At 32.3% G+C, this 17,364-nt stretch overlaps 1 protein-coding gene across 1 annotated transcript; it reads left to right on the forward strand.

Moving 5' to 3' along the window:
• Positions 1 to 5,571: 5,571 nt before the first annotated feature.
• On the forward strand, positions 5,572 to 13,418 carry LOC139520246 (deoxyribonuclease-1-like). Its single transcript, XM_071312736.1, has 6 exons — positions 5,572 to 5,645; positions 8,285 to 8,394; positions 8,903 to 9,012; positions 9,908 to 10,068; positions 12,770 to 12,866; positions 13,360 to 13,418. Exons 1-6 carry the CDS (start codon positions 5,584 to 5,586, stop codon positions 13,411 to 13,413), a joined length of 594 nt encoding a protein of 197 aa, XP_071168837.1. The 5' UTR covers positions 5,572 to 5,583; the 3' UTR covers positions 13,414 to 13,418.
• Positions 13,419 to 17,364: the final 3,946 nt, after the last annotated feature.

Genomic DNA, 17,364 nt, shown 5'->3' on the forward strand with positions numbered 1-17,364 from the left:
GAACTTTCGCACATTCTTAAAAATAGCGAGCTATGCGTTAAATGTAGATCATTAGAAAAGCTAGAGATTAGTACACAACTAATATTGGATGCTAGTGCCTTGCTCTGTAATTGTCAATGTAAATGTGGATGTACAGACTTTCTTCATCTTGTAAGTTTTGTAAAAAAAATATATATCCTAGAATGGGAAGTTCATACACACTACTATTTTTTCAAAGGTAAACAAAAATAGATTGTGCAGGATATTTTCAACATTTATATGCCTCAAACTTCTGTGAGTTTAAACTTTTGCTTACTAGTATATTCTGTACTACCCATCCTTTCACTTATGATTCAAATTCGTCCCTATCCATGTGTATACTAGGAAAATTCCCAAGTTATATCGCTATGAGATGAAACATAGAAATCATAGCTGGGACTAGTAGGTAAACAAAACAAAATATTTATGAATATAATATATCCCAAAAAGAGATGTTCACAATGGGGTGGGGCAATGTATCCACACAGTGGAGACCACTGTGGACGATTGATCTAAGTACATGTATTTTAACTACAGTATCACTAACCTGTCATCACTAGAGTTGGAGGCCAGCACTTGGCAGGTGTGTTTGAATCTAATCTTAATTGACCAGGAAACCCATTTTTCCTGTCAAGGCCATGGTTCTCTCCAGGAACTTTTCTTTACCAATGAAAACTAGCTGTTATGTAATAAATTAATAATGCTCAAAGTGGCATTTAAAAAACACCAAAACATCAGTTCACTTAGTTGAACGGACATGGCTGTTTGTTTAAACATCTTGAACACCCCTCAGAAAGAGTATTTAAATTTTATGCAACTGATCATTCCAAACATGGGTGCATATTTTATGCCATATATCTATTGACAAGAGTGCTAGTGCACTGCACATCATAGAGATTGCAAAGAAGTTTTGTTGAGACATACCTTTTGAAAATCATTTGTTTTCAATGACTGTTTTGGATAGAGAAGGTTTTATACAAATAGTTAGATCATCTTGACTTTAGTAAAGTTTTAAGATTTGTTGAAAATATTGTGAAAATTAGAGTATCCATTTAATCAATAGTCTTATAATAGGGATGAAGAATGAAAAAAACTACATTTTTAAGGTAGTTGATACAGTTTGTACAACAGCAAAGTTATTTGTGTATTTATAAGTTTGCATAAACAAAGTTCAGTGGGATTTATTAGAGTACATCTGCTCTCCAAGCCCATGTCTGTGTGCACTACCCGCAGCAAGTCCTCTGAATGATTTTTTTTTAGTTATATTAAGTTTAGTTTTTCATATGAATTGACCTGCAATGATATATATGTAATACAAAATATCATATTATCATATTGAACAGCTAAGGTAAAAGTGAGTCTAGAATCTCTGATTAATATATTAAGTTGGTTCCAATCGTCCTTGAAGTTTTAATCAAGATAAAGGATTGGGTTGTGTCATTATCTCTTTAATTTGAACCATTCACCTAAAGTCACAATGAGGGTAAGGTTCTCAATTCCAGTTTTAACTGATATACGTATTGAACTTTCACATTACAATTTAACAAATGTCATTTAAATGAAATCAAGTTTTCTCAAACGAATGTTGCACTTTGACTTGAAGAAGTTGACATTGGTCACTTATAAGGTATTGGAAATGAGGATTGGTTGCCTGTGAGACAATCTAAAATCAGATGAAGAACATGAATTGAATAATTACTCTTTTAAAATTGTAAATGGCTGTCAGTTTAGAACAAAACTTGACAACAAACAAGAGGATTTCAGCTTCCCAGTTGTGTTAATTTTTCATTTCTATGTAGCAACATCTCATCATCACCTGCATAAGAAGTATATATACATAATAAAAGAGGGACGAAAGATACCAGGGGGACAGTCAAACTCATAAATCGAAAATAAACAGACGCCTGTCTAAAAATGAAAGAAGACAAACAGACAAACAATAGAACACATGACACAGCATAGAAACCTAAAGAATAATCAACACGAACACCACCAAAAACTAGGGATCTCAGGAGCTCCGGAAGGGTAAGCAGATCCTACTCCACATGTGGCACCCGTCGTGTTGCTTATGTTGTTACAAATCCGCTAAATAGTCTAATTCGGTAGGTCACATTCATGAAAGGGAAGGGGATTGTAGTTACGACGTAAGGAACATATCCGATATCATTTGTGAAACGGTTATTCCATAACGGTCAACCAACTCGTGATGGCGTCCGTAAAATTTACGAAGGGATGATTTCAACTGCACCATTTGGAACTTTTGGTTTAATAGCTTCCTTGTTAGCAGCAACCCTCTATCAAGAAAATCATGATAGGAAATGCAAGCACGAGAATATCGTATCAATTGGGAGATATATATCCCGTATGCAGGTGCTGCTGGAATGTTGCTACTTCGAAATGGAAAGTTCACAATTGGAAAGCTGAACTCATCTCTTTTGTCGTAAAGTTTTGTTTTCAACCGACCCTCATTGTCAATTCCTAGATGTAAGTCAAGATAGGAGGCCGAATTAAACTGTATCTGTTGTAGCCTTTATCTCTAGTTCGATGGGATAGATGCGTTCAACATAGTCACCAAATTTTGAATTATTTAGTGAAAGAACGTCATCTATATAGCGGAAAGTAGAGTTAAAGGATATTGCTAACTTCTTATCTTTCTTCCTAGTAAGAAGTTCCTGTATGAATTCAGCCTCATAATAATAACGAAACAAGTCGGCATTGAAATGCCGACAGTCTGTTGAAAAACTCGTCCTCCGAACGTAACAAATATGTTTTCGATCAAAAAATCAACCATTTATTTTTGGTTATAAAGTTAATACGATATAACTTTTATTGTGAATCGTTAGACAGGATACAACAGATACAGTTAAGTCGGCCTCGTATTTTGACTTACATTTAGAAATCGACAATGAGGGTCGGTTGAAAACAAAACTTTACGACAAAAGAGATGAATTTAGCTTTCCAATTGTGAACTTTCCATTTCGAAGAAGCAAAGTTCCAGCGGCACCCTCATACGGGGTATATATCTCCCAATTGATACGATATTCACCTGCTTGTATTTCCTATCATGATTTTCTTGATAGAGGGTTGCTGCTCACAAGGAAGCTATTAACTAAAAGTTCCAAATGGTGCAGTTGAAATCATTCCTTCGTAAATTTTACGGACGCCATCACGAGTTGGTTGACCGTTATGGAATAACCGTTTCACAGATGATATCGGATATGTTCCTTACGTCGTAACTACAATCCCCTTCCCTTTCATGAATGTAACCTACCGAATTAGACTATTTACCGATTTGTTATAACATGATCAACATGACGGGTACCACACGTGGAGCAGGATCTCCTTACCCTACGGAGCACCTGAGATCACCCCTAGTTTTTGTATGGGGTTCGTGTTGCTTATTCTTTAGTTTTCTATGTTGTGTCATGTATACTATTGTTTGTCTGTTTGTCTTTTGCATTTTTAGCCATGACGTCAGTTCATTTTCGATTTATGAGTTTGACTGTCCCTCTGGTATCTTTCGTCCCTCTTTTAGACAGATGATTGCTGCTTACATTAAAACTATTGAAACAATTGTTCCTGGTTGTCAAGTTATCCATTCGAAGATTTTACGGACGCCATCATGATTTTGTTGACCGTTATTGAATATATATGTGTTACAGAAGCAACGGACATGTTACAGTTATTGAAGCCATCATAGCATTCATTTTTCTTCGATTGTGATATCCCTGAATGAGAATTAATATCGAATTTGTACTTATCATGATCAACACGATAGGTGAAAAATGAGGGAGCAGGATCTAATTACTACTATCCTTTTATACTGGAATGCATGATGTGTATGTCCATCGGAATGTATTTACATGTTGTTACGTTTACTGTTCTGGTTATATTCCAGAAAACCCAAGGATTCAGCGCTTTAAATCTATGGCTATTGTTGTTGACTTTGACGATATCAACACGGTTTCTTGATGTGGCAGCACAACAACATGAACTCAGAAGTCCACGTTCAGGACACCCTATATTGGCGGGAGCATTCAATCTTAACCAGTTTAATCAAGATAAAATGAATGATCCTGAAGTCGCTAATTTCATAACACATGTTAGTATAATATATATTTTATATTTTATAACTATATTTTCGTAATTTCAAACCACTGAACAAAGTGAGATATTAAGATCAAACATAATTTAGATGGTATCTGTAGAAAATTGTTGGTGCTATAAATAAATTCAATTCATCATAGATACCAAGATTGAAAAGTCTACAAAAGGCTCACCATTGACGCTCGAATAATTTTTTTTTAAAAGGCCAAATAAAGTACGAAGTTGAAGAGCATTAAGGACCAAACATTAAAAAAAATTGCCAAATACAGCTAAGGTAATTTATTCCTGAGGTAGAAAAGCCTTAGTATTTCAAAAATTCAAAGTTTTGTAAACAGTTAATTTATAATTATGACCATATCAATGATAATTTATGCCAACACAGAAGTGCTGACAACTGGGCTGGTGATATAAGAACAGTTATGCGAATATAAGATGATGGAATATACCTCAACGAAGCTGCAATCTGACGACACAAATTAAAGAAGGACTTATAGATGACCAAAACCATTCTTCAACAATAGACACGCGTCTAATACACGTGCTACATTTTACCACAATTGAGTTCCTAGAAAATTCTCATTCTCACAATTTATATGTAGAATAATTGGAATTGTATATCATAGTATGTCAAGTAAAATACATGAGGCAAACACATATTTGTTCATATCTTTAAATGTCTCAAATAAATATTGTCCAGAAACTGTCCATCTGTAAACTATAAATAAAGACATAAGCAGGGATCTAGTTCAGTTCCAAATGACAAAACAATAACATTGATATAAAGCATCTAATAGCTTCATTTTACAGGTAGTTACACGATATGACTTGATTCTTATACAAGAGGTGACAGATCTTACAGGAAATGCTCTGAATGCACTATGGTCAATGATCAACAGGCAAGTATTATTCCGTCTCTTTTGGGTTTGATTTATAACATTCAAGTTTCTACTCTCTTGGTATTGTATACATACAAGTACTGTTAAATCAGTGTGGTTTTTTTTTTACATTTGTGTTATATAAAGACGACAAAATGTCTGTGACTCTTAATATATGATGAATATTCCAGACTCAAAGAGGGTTCAATGTATATCTTCTTTCTAACCTTGGAATAGTAGTGATGCCAAGTACTTCCATTCAAGCACACATTGATTTATTAATTGATTGATTGATGGTTGTTGAACATATGAAGGACAAGTTAGTGACATCAATTTAAGTTCGCATTGTTTAAAAGTACGTGCAAAGTCCTCATTGTGTCAGCCTCTACTCTTGTACAAAAGTTATGATTCATACTGGTCACATGATACCAAATGCTAAAAGGCAGGCGAATGGTTTTTGTTGATTATCAAGGTAGTTTGTTGTTTCAAACTGGTCATAGCAATTTGATTACATCATAGTTATGGTTTAACTTCGTGATTATTTAAATAATAACTTTTTCTTTGAAGAACCGAGAGTTATGGAATGGCAGTAAGTGCCCCTGTTGGAAGAACCTCGTCCAAAGAACAATATGCTTATTTCTACAGGTATGTGTTCAGTAACCGTTTTATAAAGACTTTTTAACTTTGTACTTGTTTGGCTTTATAACGAATTTGATCTGAGTTTCACTGATGAGTCTTATGTAGACGAAACGCGCGTCTCTCGTATAAAACTATAAGCCTTGTACCTTTGATTGCAATCTAAAAGCAGTAACCAAAGCACAATTACGTGTTTTATACTAAAATATAGACAGTAACAACAATCCCGGCTAACGAACAACTAAACTAAGACGTAAACTTCTTACAATCCCGGCTAACGAACAACTGAACTAAGACATAAACTTCTTATAATACCATTTCAGTGTATAGTTTCTTGATTACCTTAAACAGGGACGCTTAAAGCCAATACTAAGCCTATAGTATATCTTTGGTGAGATTTGTATGATATCATACCTGCGTATCATACCAGATGATTGATACATTATACAGGTTCCAAATTATGTCTGTTTTAAACACTATTGCCTCGTGCTATAAAATTTGTTGGAAAATAAAGATTTTGGATTGTTTAATTGCAAGTTCGAATTGCACTAGACGTTGTTCTGATGTTTATTTTAGAAAAATGTTTCAAAAATTGATTTTTTGGAAATTTGAACATCGGTAAATAACTGTTCTCTAAAATATTGCTTACTTAAGATACGATTCAGTTATTGCAGGCCATAATTATTATATCAAAGTCAGTATAAAATTTGTAGTCCCTCATGCACATGCTACTATTTCTTAAGTTAAGCGTTTTCAATCATCATTGATATGAACCGATTAAAAACATAAATCATGCAAAATGATAAAGGAGCATTTTCATAACAATAAACTTTTATCAAGTTATGCAGTTTTTTAACAACTTTATTGATACATTTGCAATGTGTTACTAGTGCTGCTGCATACCGAATAATTATGGCAAATGATTTGTTTTACATATTTGCATTTGCATTCAATTTCTACGCGAGTTGTAGACATCTTTCTGATAGATATGCACCATTTTTTTTTTAATTTTATCTGCGAATATAAAATATCATATCTTGCAAATTCTTATTGTAAAACTGCATTTGCTTTAATAACATTAACGGTACCAATTTTCCTGCACCAGATGCGCATTTCGAATGTCTCTTCAGTGATGCTCGTGGCCAAAATATTAGAAATCCAAAGCTTATATAAAAGATGAAGAGCTAAAATCCAAAAGGTCCAAAAAGTATAGCCAAATCCGTGAAAGGAATGAGAGATTTGCATGAGGGAGATACATTCCTTAATTTATAATAATTTCTAACATTTTGTAACAGCAAATATTAATAACACAAAAAAATCCGTATTTTCATGCCAGTACCAAAGTACTGGCTACTGGGCTGGTGATACCCACGGGGACTAGCAGTCCACCATCAGAGGCATCGACCCAGTGATAGTAATAACATTAACGGTACCAATTTTCTTACACCAGATGTATTGTATAGGCAAAAGCATAAATAATGTTTTGCAAAACGTAGCATAAACATTTGTTGCTATGCAAATCACCTTTATCATTTTGCACTATTTTTGTTTTATCTTTTTGTTTCATTGATGGTTGCAAACGCTTTGAAAGCTATATTTATCAGTACAAATGCATGAAAAACTACAAAGCTTATACTTACTTTGCTATTTTTTATATGGAATGCAGTTATCTAGTTACATTAATATTATACCGTTAATAAAGGCAACAGAGGTATACGGCTGTTCAAAAGTCATAAATCGATTGGGAGAAAACAAATCCGGGGTATAAACTTAAACCGAGTGAAACACATCAATTATAAGAGGAAAACAAAGGAACAACAGGAACACACTACAAAGTTAAAATACAATTTTGAAACCAGGGAATTTATTTTTAAATTTTGACTTTTATATCTGCCAGAAATTTTGGTAATGATGATGTTTGTAGTGAAAAATAAAAATACCGTCAGTAATTAAAACATTGGTAAATGTTTTGTGTATGTTTCAAAACCATTCATTGTAATGAAAAACATATCAATGGTTCGTTTTCCTTTTCATATGCGTTTTTCAATCACCAAGAGCATCATGGTTTTCTTAACAATGATAACATAATCATGAATCTAATAATAATAACAATCTTGAATTCAATAATAATAAGAAAATTATGAACCCAATAATAATAACTCCAATACCAGTTATTATGAATCCAATAATATCATTATCATGAATCCAATAATAATAACATAATCAGAAATTCAACAATAATAATATAATCAGGAATCAAATAATAATAACATAATCAGAAATTCAACAATAATAACATAATCAGGAATGAAATAATAACAACATAATCAGAAATTCAACAATAATAACATAATCAGGAATCAAATAATAATAACATAATCAGAAATTCAACAATAATAACATAATCAGGAATCAAATAATAATAACATAATCAGAAATTCAACAATAATAACATAATCAGGAATCAAATAATAATAACATAATCAGAAATTCAACAATAATAACATAATCAGGAATCAAATAATAATAACATAATCGGAAATTCAACAATAATAACATAATCAGGAATGAAATAATAACAACATAATCACGAGTATAATGATAATAACATAACAAAAATGCAACACCAAATCTTATAATGATTGCAGGTTGTTGACTCTTCAACTTGTAAATGAGCAACTATTCGATGATAGTCTACATGACTGGTTTGAAAAAGACCCATACACTGCATTATTTGAAGTCAGACTAGCTTCGTCACGTAAGTCTCACCAGTGATATTGTCCGTTCAAACTGATATAATTAGGGAAAATGCAAGGTATCTCTTCTATATTGATATGATAATATGAATAACTACAAGACTTTTGTGTAAATATGAAAAAGAAGATGTGGTATGATTGCCAATGAGACAACTATCCACAAGAGACAGAAATGACACAGAAATTAACAACTATAAATCACCGTACATAAATCATACTGTTTGTTTATAAAAAAATGTTGATTTTGATAACAATGTCGTTTTCATTATCTTCTGTATCAGAGCATTAAGTTCACATTTGTATGATATGGCTAAATTTAGAAAGGGGATTTAAGTTTCAAAACTATTAATTGAGTCATTAACGCCATCCTTTAACATAAGATGAAAATAATGTGGGTGAATAAACATATTTCTTAAATTCCCTTCATATTGGAAAATAAACGATACTTGCATCTAGATCTGTCAAAGATAGCCTACCTCATGTTAAAACAACAACTCGTTTTTCTTTCAGATACCAAGTTTGCTGCAATAGGATTTCATGCTAACCCAGGGGACGCTGTAAATGAAATGGGACATCTCCATGACGTTTATTATCAAACAATGAATACTTGGGGGGAAGTAGTACGTACTTTTTTCTTTATCATCATATGTCATTTGAAAAACCCTATTAAATTAAGTTTAAGGCAATATAGCATAATAATAAGGGGACATGGTTACATGCACACACGCCAATCAAACAACAAACAGTCAAACAACAAAAACATGGAATGAACGCATCTGGCTTCTATTATATGGAATTCTGAGAATGGCAAGTCATTGCACAAATTCAACTATTAAAATTACTAAATAAATGTCCCATTGCATTTCTTGCATTTCATCTACCGATCTTTGTTATAAGGTTAGTTTATCTATGTTTAAATTTATAAAAACATAAAGAATTTGATTGCCGTCTGCGTTTGTATTTATTTTTTTTTAACATTTTGTTTTACCGAATTCGTATTTAGCAAAAATTTTCTGAAATTCTTCCTAAGGAGCCTCGGTGGCCGAGTGGTCTAAGTAGTAAATACTGTAATCACTAGCCAGTCAACACTGAGGTTGTGAGTTTGAACCCCGCTCTTGCGGATGCTCTCGACTCCAATCTTAATTGACTAGGATTGTCAGTTTTTTATCGAAGGTCGGTGGGTTTCTCCGGGCTCCTCGATCAATAAAAACTGGCCACAACGGTATAGCCTAAATACGGTGCTTAAAAGTGGCGTTAAAACACCCCAAAAATATCAAATCTGAATTTCTTTTTTTTTCAATGCGCCTGAATTTCGTATTTGATTAAGTCTTCCAGCTGTTTTGATTCGAGCATTACTGACGAGTTTGACAGAGACGCAATGCGCGTGCGAATAATCAAATGAAAGGAATTAAAACCCGTAGAACGATAAAAGACAGTCATACCATAGCATATAACTAGATAAAAAAATGTTCCGTATGTTACTCTTGTCAATCTTAATTTGAATTTATCTTCTAGAACGCACTGACAATGGGTAACTTCTATGCTGATTGTGAATATGCCAGTGCTATGGACCTGATGTCAAAACCAATTTATTACGATCGAGTTGACTATCATTGGTATATAGAATCGGAAGTCGATACAACTACCAATAGCACTACAGACTGTGCCTATGACAGGTATATATAAAGGCAACAGTAGTATACCGATGTTCAAACTCATAAATCCATGGACAAAAAAAATCGGGGTAACAAACTAAAACTGAGGGAAACGCATTAGATATAAGTTAGAGGAGAACAACGACACAACACTACAATGTAACACACACAGAAACGGAACAAGCAACAAACAAAATCCCACGAGAATAACAAATATAACATAAAACCAAATATATGAATTCGGGATAGACAAATTTAAGTACCGTGACACGTCTTATCGCAATGTGAATTTACACTTAAAAATAAGAGAAAACAAACGACGCAACAAATGTGCCTATGACAGGTATATAATATATCTTCCTATTGTGTAGAATCTGGAAGGCAATGTGAATATGAATTATAGTAGATATTGGAATTAGTGCTAAATATAGGGTTAAAGTTCAGGTAAGGATAGTCGTGGTGAAATTTCCATCACAAATCACTGAAATGACATAAAAAGGTCATAATAAAAATATTTTCCTTATACAAAGCCTTGATTCTTTGCTTTGCTTTGATTTTACTTTTGATTTTATTTATTGATTTTCCTTTTTTTAAAGGGTTGGGATTTTTAAAATCGATCTTTCGCCCTCGAGCATCACTGAAGAGGCATTTTTTGTCAAAAGGGACAAAACTGTTGCAGTCGGGTTCCACACATTTTGATTATCTTTCTTATGTCTTCTGCATAGTCTTAATGAAAAGAAATAACCATGATAGTTTGATGTTCGAAAAGGTTATCTTTTAAATTATGATGTTATGAATCTAGAGTGATTTGTAAAAAACATTATTTATTTTATTCTCTACTTGGGTTCCAATTGTATCTCTCAAGTTTTGCTTTAAATAAGACATTTGGTTAATTGCAAAAAAGAAAATGAATTAATTTTTCATATTCGTTTTTTACTGTAGCTAAATGTTAAATGTTGAGGGAAAAAAACATGTAACAGGAAATGCAACGATATGTAATCGGTTTCACTGTACTATTGTTTCAGACTAACATGTAAATACTTATTAACCTCGTCATACGAAATGTTTTGAGTGTCATAAGGAACAATGAATCAATAAATATATTGTTTTCTCATTCGAGCAAGTTTAAACAGATGTGGATTTACACACAGTTGTTGAAATCGGTCATTCCCCTTTACAATTTTGTTCAAAAGATAATCACACAAATATCTTGATGCTGACTTATTATTGTTGTGTGAAGTATATTTCAATTCGATTGTTGATTCTTGTTTGTCTTTCTACTTTTTGGTTTGTTCAGGATTTGTCGATTCTTAAGTGTGTTAACAAATCACTTCTAACTTCTGTTAGAGTAAGGTGAAGTCCAAATTCTGTTGGAATATCGTCAAAACAGTAGACTGTCCCACCACATGCAGCCATAACACACTAGAAATCTCAAGATATATGAACTCAAGCAAGTAATATCCATAACCTGCACGCTCTGTTAAGCAGATGATGCCCCTTGCTAAATAATTCAAAGTTTAGTGCCTGTGTTGATTGCATCTATCGTATTTATTTGAAATAACTTCAAATAAATAAGAACTTATAACCTTTCTGGAGCACATGTGGACTTTCATATTTTGTTGTAAAGGGGGTTGTGGTGCTGTTAATTTAGCTTCCAGTATTGTATGTTGTGTAACTTTATAATTTTTAACCAAGTATGGTATCCGTCGTTGATAATCTCGCCCTATCTAGCATAGAAAACTTAAGACAAAGTAATACGACCACAAACAAAGATCGGAGGTAATCTCGGGTGCGCCAGAAGGGTAAGCATTGCTGGCTTCACATATGACACCCACTCGATTTTTTTTTGTCATGTAGGTACAAGTCTATAGATAGTAGTGATAGTCTAATTCGGTAATGTTACATTCAAGGAAAAAAGAAAGTTAATTCGGTAATGTTACATTCAAGGAAAGAAGAAAGTTAATTCGGTAATGTTACATCAAGGAAAGAAAAAAGTTAATTCGGTAATGTTACATTCAAGGAAAAAAGAAAGTTGCAGGTACTACAATATAAAATTTTGATAGAGAATGCAAGCTCCAGAATATTGCGTCAACCTGGAATCTGAAATCATCTTTTTACTCTGCAAAGTTTTATTGTCTAATTGTCTTTGTAAACTTCTAGACGTAAGTCAAGATATGAGACAAACTTAACTGTATTTGTGGTATCTGTTATTTCAAGTTGATTTAAATATGGTCATGAAACTTTGAATTTCTAAATGAGAGGACATCATCTTGATGATCAGGTTATATGATTAACCTACTAAATAAATGTTCACACAAAAAGGGTTTCAAATGAGATGATAAAGATGAGATTTGATCTATGATATTCCAGAAACCCTTTAGCTCTTTTTGTCACTTATATATAATGCTATACGGTATAAACAATTCATTCAAGTTATACTACAACGATATAGTGGTTCTATTGTAAATAGTATGAACTACACTGTAAACATTAATCATTTATTGTGTTGTGCTTTCGACTTGTTTTGTTTTCAGTTTTGTGCTTTCGACTTGATTTGTTTTCGGTTTTGGGCTATCGACTTGGTTTGTTTTCGCTCTTGATTGAATGAAGAGAAATTCTTATGTCACTTTATTAGCAAAATATCTTTCTGTTCATCTTTGTTTACTAGTTCCCTCGACTGGAATACGAATGAATGAGAACATATATTGTTTTTTTTACACAGAATCATTGGATCTGGAATAACTCTACAAATGGCAGTGATACCTGGTACATCCAATGCATTTCAATTTGACACCAACCATCAACTTCCATATGAAAAGGTAAGAAAATGTTCTTATACTTTGTAAAGGAATACAGATTCATTCGGTGATTTGTTTGTAATTAGAAACATAATTATATTTCAATTTCTGCATATATTCGTTTGCATCAGTTAACTGGTAACTGACACTGGGGATAAGTGAAAATAGCTATGAAAAAAAATAATTATTCTTTAATTTTAGGAACTATTCTTTTAATAAGTAGAATTACAAAGATACCGAACTCCGATGAAAATTCAAAACGGAAAGTCCCGAGAAAAATGTCGAAATCAAAAGTTCAAACACATCACACGAATGGATAACATTACATATTCCTAATTTGTCACAGGCATGTTCTTCTGTGGAAAATGATTGATTACTCTGGTTGTATAGCTTTATTCTTTTTAAAGCAAAGCCAAAAAGTGTTACAATGCATCTGAGTACTTTGTGAAAAATGTGATTTATCGTCAATAAAAAATTATAGATTTATTTATTAACTTATTATTTATCATTCCAGTTGATGAATGTCACCGATAACTACCCAGTAGAAATACAATTAAATTTCTTTTAAAAGATCATTAGTTTTTGGTTATTTTTGTAAATTTTGTTTAAGGATTCAAAATTTCAGAAACGAAACGGTTGAATCTGATGATTAAGTGTGAAAAAACTCATCATAGACATCAGATTAAAAATGAGTACGCCAGACGCACGTTTCGTTTACAAAAGACTCATTATTGACGCAAAATCATCAAAGTTAAAAAGGCAAAATAAAGTATGAAGTTGAAATGCAGTGCTGCGTTGAGGATACAAAATTCCTAAAGGTTTTGCCAAATTTAGCAATGGTCATATATTCCTCAATCCTGCGGTAAAATTCTTAGTATTCGAAAAACTATATTTGTAAACAGCTTATTCATCATCATAAACAATGATAATTCATGTCAACACTGACGTGCTGAATAATGGACTGTTGATACTAGTTATCAAAGGTACCAGACTTATAATTTAATACGCCAGACGCGCGATACCCTCATTGAGTAAACCTCCACCAGTAAAATTTAACGATTCATAAAAAAAGGGTATCCTGTTGTATGCATGAAATGAATATCCGACGACACACAACTGATAATCTTTATAAATAAAATTGTCTAATGATTTTTACTATGAAACTTTGTTTGTACTTTGAATGATTGTAAATAATGGCATTCTCTACTGTCATTTTTATCATAGATCAAATGTTAAATTTTATAGCATTTGATTAATTTTAGTTATGTTATATATATATATTCTCAATGTGATATGTATTTATTTTAAAAGACGTGTTTATAAACAAACAACATTTCTATGGATGCGATTTAACAATGTTTCTTGTTTATTAGCAATTTTAGTCTCTCGGTGCCTTAGATCTGAAAATCGATAATATGAAACTAAACTTATGACAAAAAGAAATGTCCATTTGTAAAATTTTGTGAAGGGACATTCCATTTGCAGTCTTAGAGTATACTCCTTACTTGACAATAAGAAACAAAAAAACTCGATTACGACGACAATGTTCCAATGAAAAACTGAGGGAATCTGATGAACTTCACATGCATCTAGACCAGTGCCTCGACAAAGTAATAGTCGCATCCTATGCATGTATCAACACCATTCAAATCCAGACTCAGTCAAAATGTCAAAATTTGGATAGGGTATAATCGGTAAAAAAAGATTAAACGGATTTTCTGATATCTAAAGATATGAGACTGCGAAAAAAATGTCACTAGTGATTTCAAATACAAACATCGTATTATTCAACTAATTTGTAATATTGACCGTAAAACTTATGTTATGTCGATTTAATTTGTACTTTCTTATTATTATGTACATACTGCTTTTTGTGAAAAGTATAGTTTAATCAGAGGGTTTGTTTTTCTCACAAATAGGCCATAATATTGAAACTGATTAATAAATACAGGTAACTTTTGTCAGAAAAAAAAATTATACAGATAGAATGAATACTTTAGTCAAATGATTATATATATATGCTGCCCTGAGCAACTTAATTTGATGCCACGGGTGATAATTAATAAAATATGTTCAAAATTAAAAAAAAAGAAAAAGAAATAGGAAGTTTTTTAATATCAATTTTACTGGTGTATATAACATGCCAACACTCACTAAAATGTTGGTTACTGATTAACAGGATATCATCAACATAACTGAAAAAAAAAGAAGAAATCATGGCCAAATATGTATTTATTTGGCAAAGTTTTTTTATTATATCTACTTCATATGATTTCAAAGAAATTGGTCAGTAGAAGTCCAAAATACATACCTGTTGGAATACAGACTCTCTTGAATTATCAATCCACCAAATTCAACAAGTATGTTTGATAATATTATCTTCAGTGTAAGTGATTTTGAAATCATTATGTTTTTGTACAAAGTACGACTTTCAAAGACGACATAACAATTATAGATTCCCGCTTTCAAGAAAAATTTATATTACTTATGCGATGTGTTCGATCTTTCAATAGGCCATGGGGAATAGTAGTGCAAGTCGTAGGTACATATAAAGATTTTATTATACTGTAAACACTGAATTTGTGAAAGCCGAAAGATATCAATGGGACTTTCAAATTCATAAGTTGAAAATACACTGACAATGCCATGGCTAAACTAGAAAAAGACAAACAGACAAACAACAGTACACAAAACACAACAAAACTGGGGGTAGCTCCTGTAAATCACTTATATTGAAGATTTTGCAGTAGATCTTTAGAATTTGTCAGAATCCATATGAATTTGACACTGCTGTGTAAATATTCCACATTATAGTATTTCTGAAAGTCATAATTACATAATTATATAATTTAATAGAAAAAATAGAAGATAGAATTTTAGAACGATTTGTAGTCGAACATCTTGACGATTTGGTGACATAGCGTTCTTTATCATAAGGTTTATGTATTCAGGATATAGAAAGGAGATTAGATTTCGGTATTTTTGCTATTTTACTTTTGAGTTGTCATTTGATAACCGACTTCCATTTAAAATTTTACTTGCAGTTCGGTATTTTTGTTATTTTCCTTTAGACGTATTACTTTGGAAACATTTTGTTGTGAAATACCAATGCAGGAACTGCGTACACTCCTGAGAACCAGGACCACGTTAGTATCTGTCTTGCTTTGACTTTTTTATATTCTATTTTGACAAGTTACCTACGACATGCTGGTACCTGACCAAGTAAGAGCAAGTAAATCGACCTTACAATCGCTACAGTTTAGAGAACAAGGACCATATAATCGGAAAATATTAATTTTCTCCATAAATTGCACCGATTTTTAGCTTGACTTTATTAATTGTAGTTGCTCTAACTTGAACGAGTACCAGAATGTCCTACCACAATGTGATAGGTGACCTGTCGAAAATTATATACTCCGGAGTCAAAAGTTTATTCCCCCTTTTATCTTTTCCTATTTACCCGAAGAAAAAATGCCTTTTACATGTAAAATTTAATGTTTGATGTTTAGTTGAAAAAAATCTGCATTATTCAACATTCATTCAGTTATATTTAGTTGTCTCCACGTAGCAGTTGTTGTTATTGCAACACATGTTTTATTAACGAGGTAATTAATAATAGACATTTGCATATGTCAAGTGGCAATGTCCTGTAATATGCTTATCAAAAACTAACTCTGCCTACGTTTTGTATGTAGATTGACTCATTTTCTATAAACCAAGATGGCCGACATGACAAAAAATAGAACAAAAGGGTAAAACGCAAATGTTGTCTACTAGTTTGAAAACTGTTCCTTTAGAATTCGTTATAGTTGTTATTTAACTTTTGATTTTGCTATATGATTACGGAATTTCCGTTTTCAATTTTCCTCGGAGTTTGTTTTGTTTTGTGATTTTCCTTTTATACGTATTACTTTGGAAATTGTTTGTTGTTAACTACCAATTAAAGATCCGCGTTCCCTTTTGAGAACCAAGTAAACGTAAATATATGTCTCTCTTCCACTGTTTTTTATCGACAGGTTACCTAGGACATTCTGGTACACATTCAAGTAAAAGCAACTGAAAGACGTAAATCGACCTTACAATCGGTGCAGCTTGTAGAACAAGGGCCACAAATCGAAAAACATTAATTTTCCCCATAAATTGCACCGACTGTTAGCTTGATTTTATAAATTGTAGTTGCTCTAACTTGACCGAGTACCAGAATGTCCTACCAAAATGTTGATAGGTTACATGTCGAAAATTATCTACTCCGAAATCAAACGTTTCTTATCCCTTTTATCTGTTCCCATTTACTCGAGAGAAAAAAAATCTTTTAAAACGAAGAAACATGTAACATGTAGTGTTTGATGTTTATGTGAAGAAAATTATTAAGAAATTATGTGTAATTGCAACTCTGCATTTTTTTAACATTCCTTGAGAAATATTTAGTTGTTTTTCAGTAGCAGTTGTTGAAATTGCAACACATGTCCTTTTAACGATGTAATTAATAAACACATTTGCATATGGAAAGTGGCAATGT

This window comes from Mytilus edulis, chromosome 1 (assembly GCF_963676685.1).
Source record: "Mytilus edulis chromosome 1, xbMytEdul2.2, whole genome shotgun sequence".
Lineage (NCBI taxonomy): Eukaryota > Metazoa > Mollusca > Bivalvia > Mytilida > Mytilidae > Mytilus > Mytilus edulis.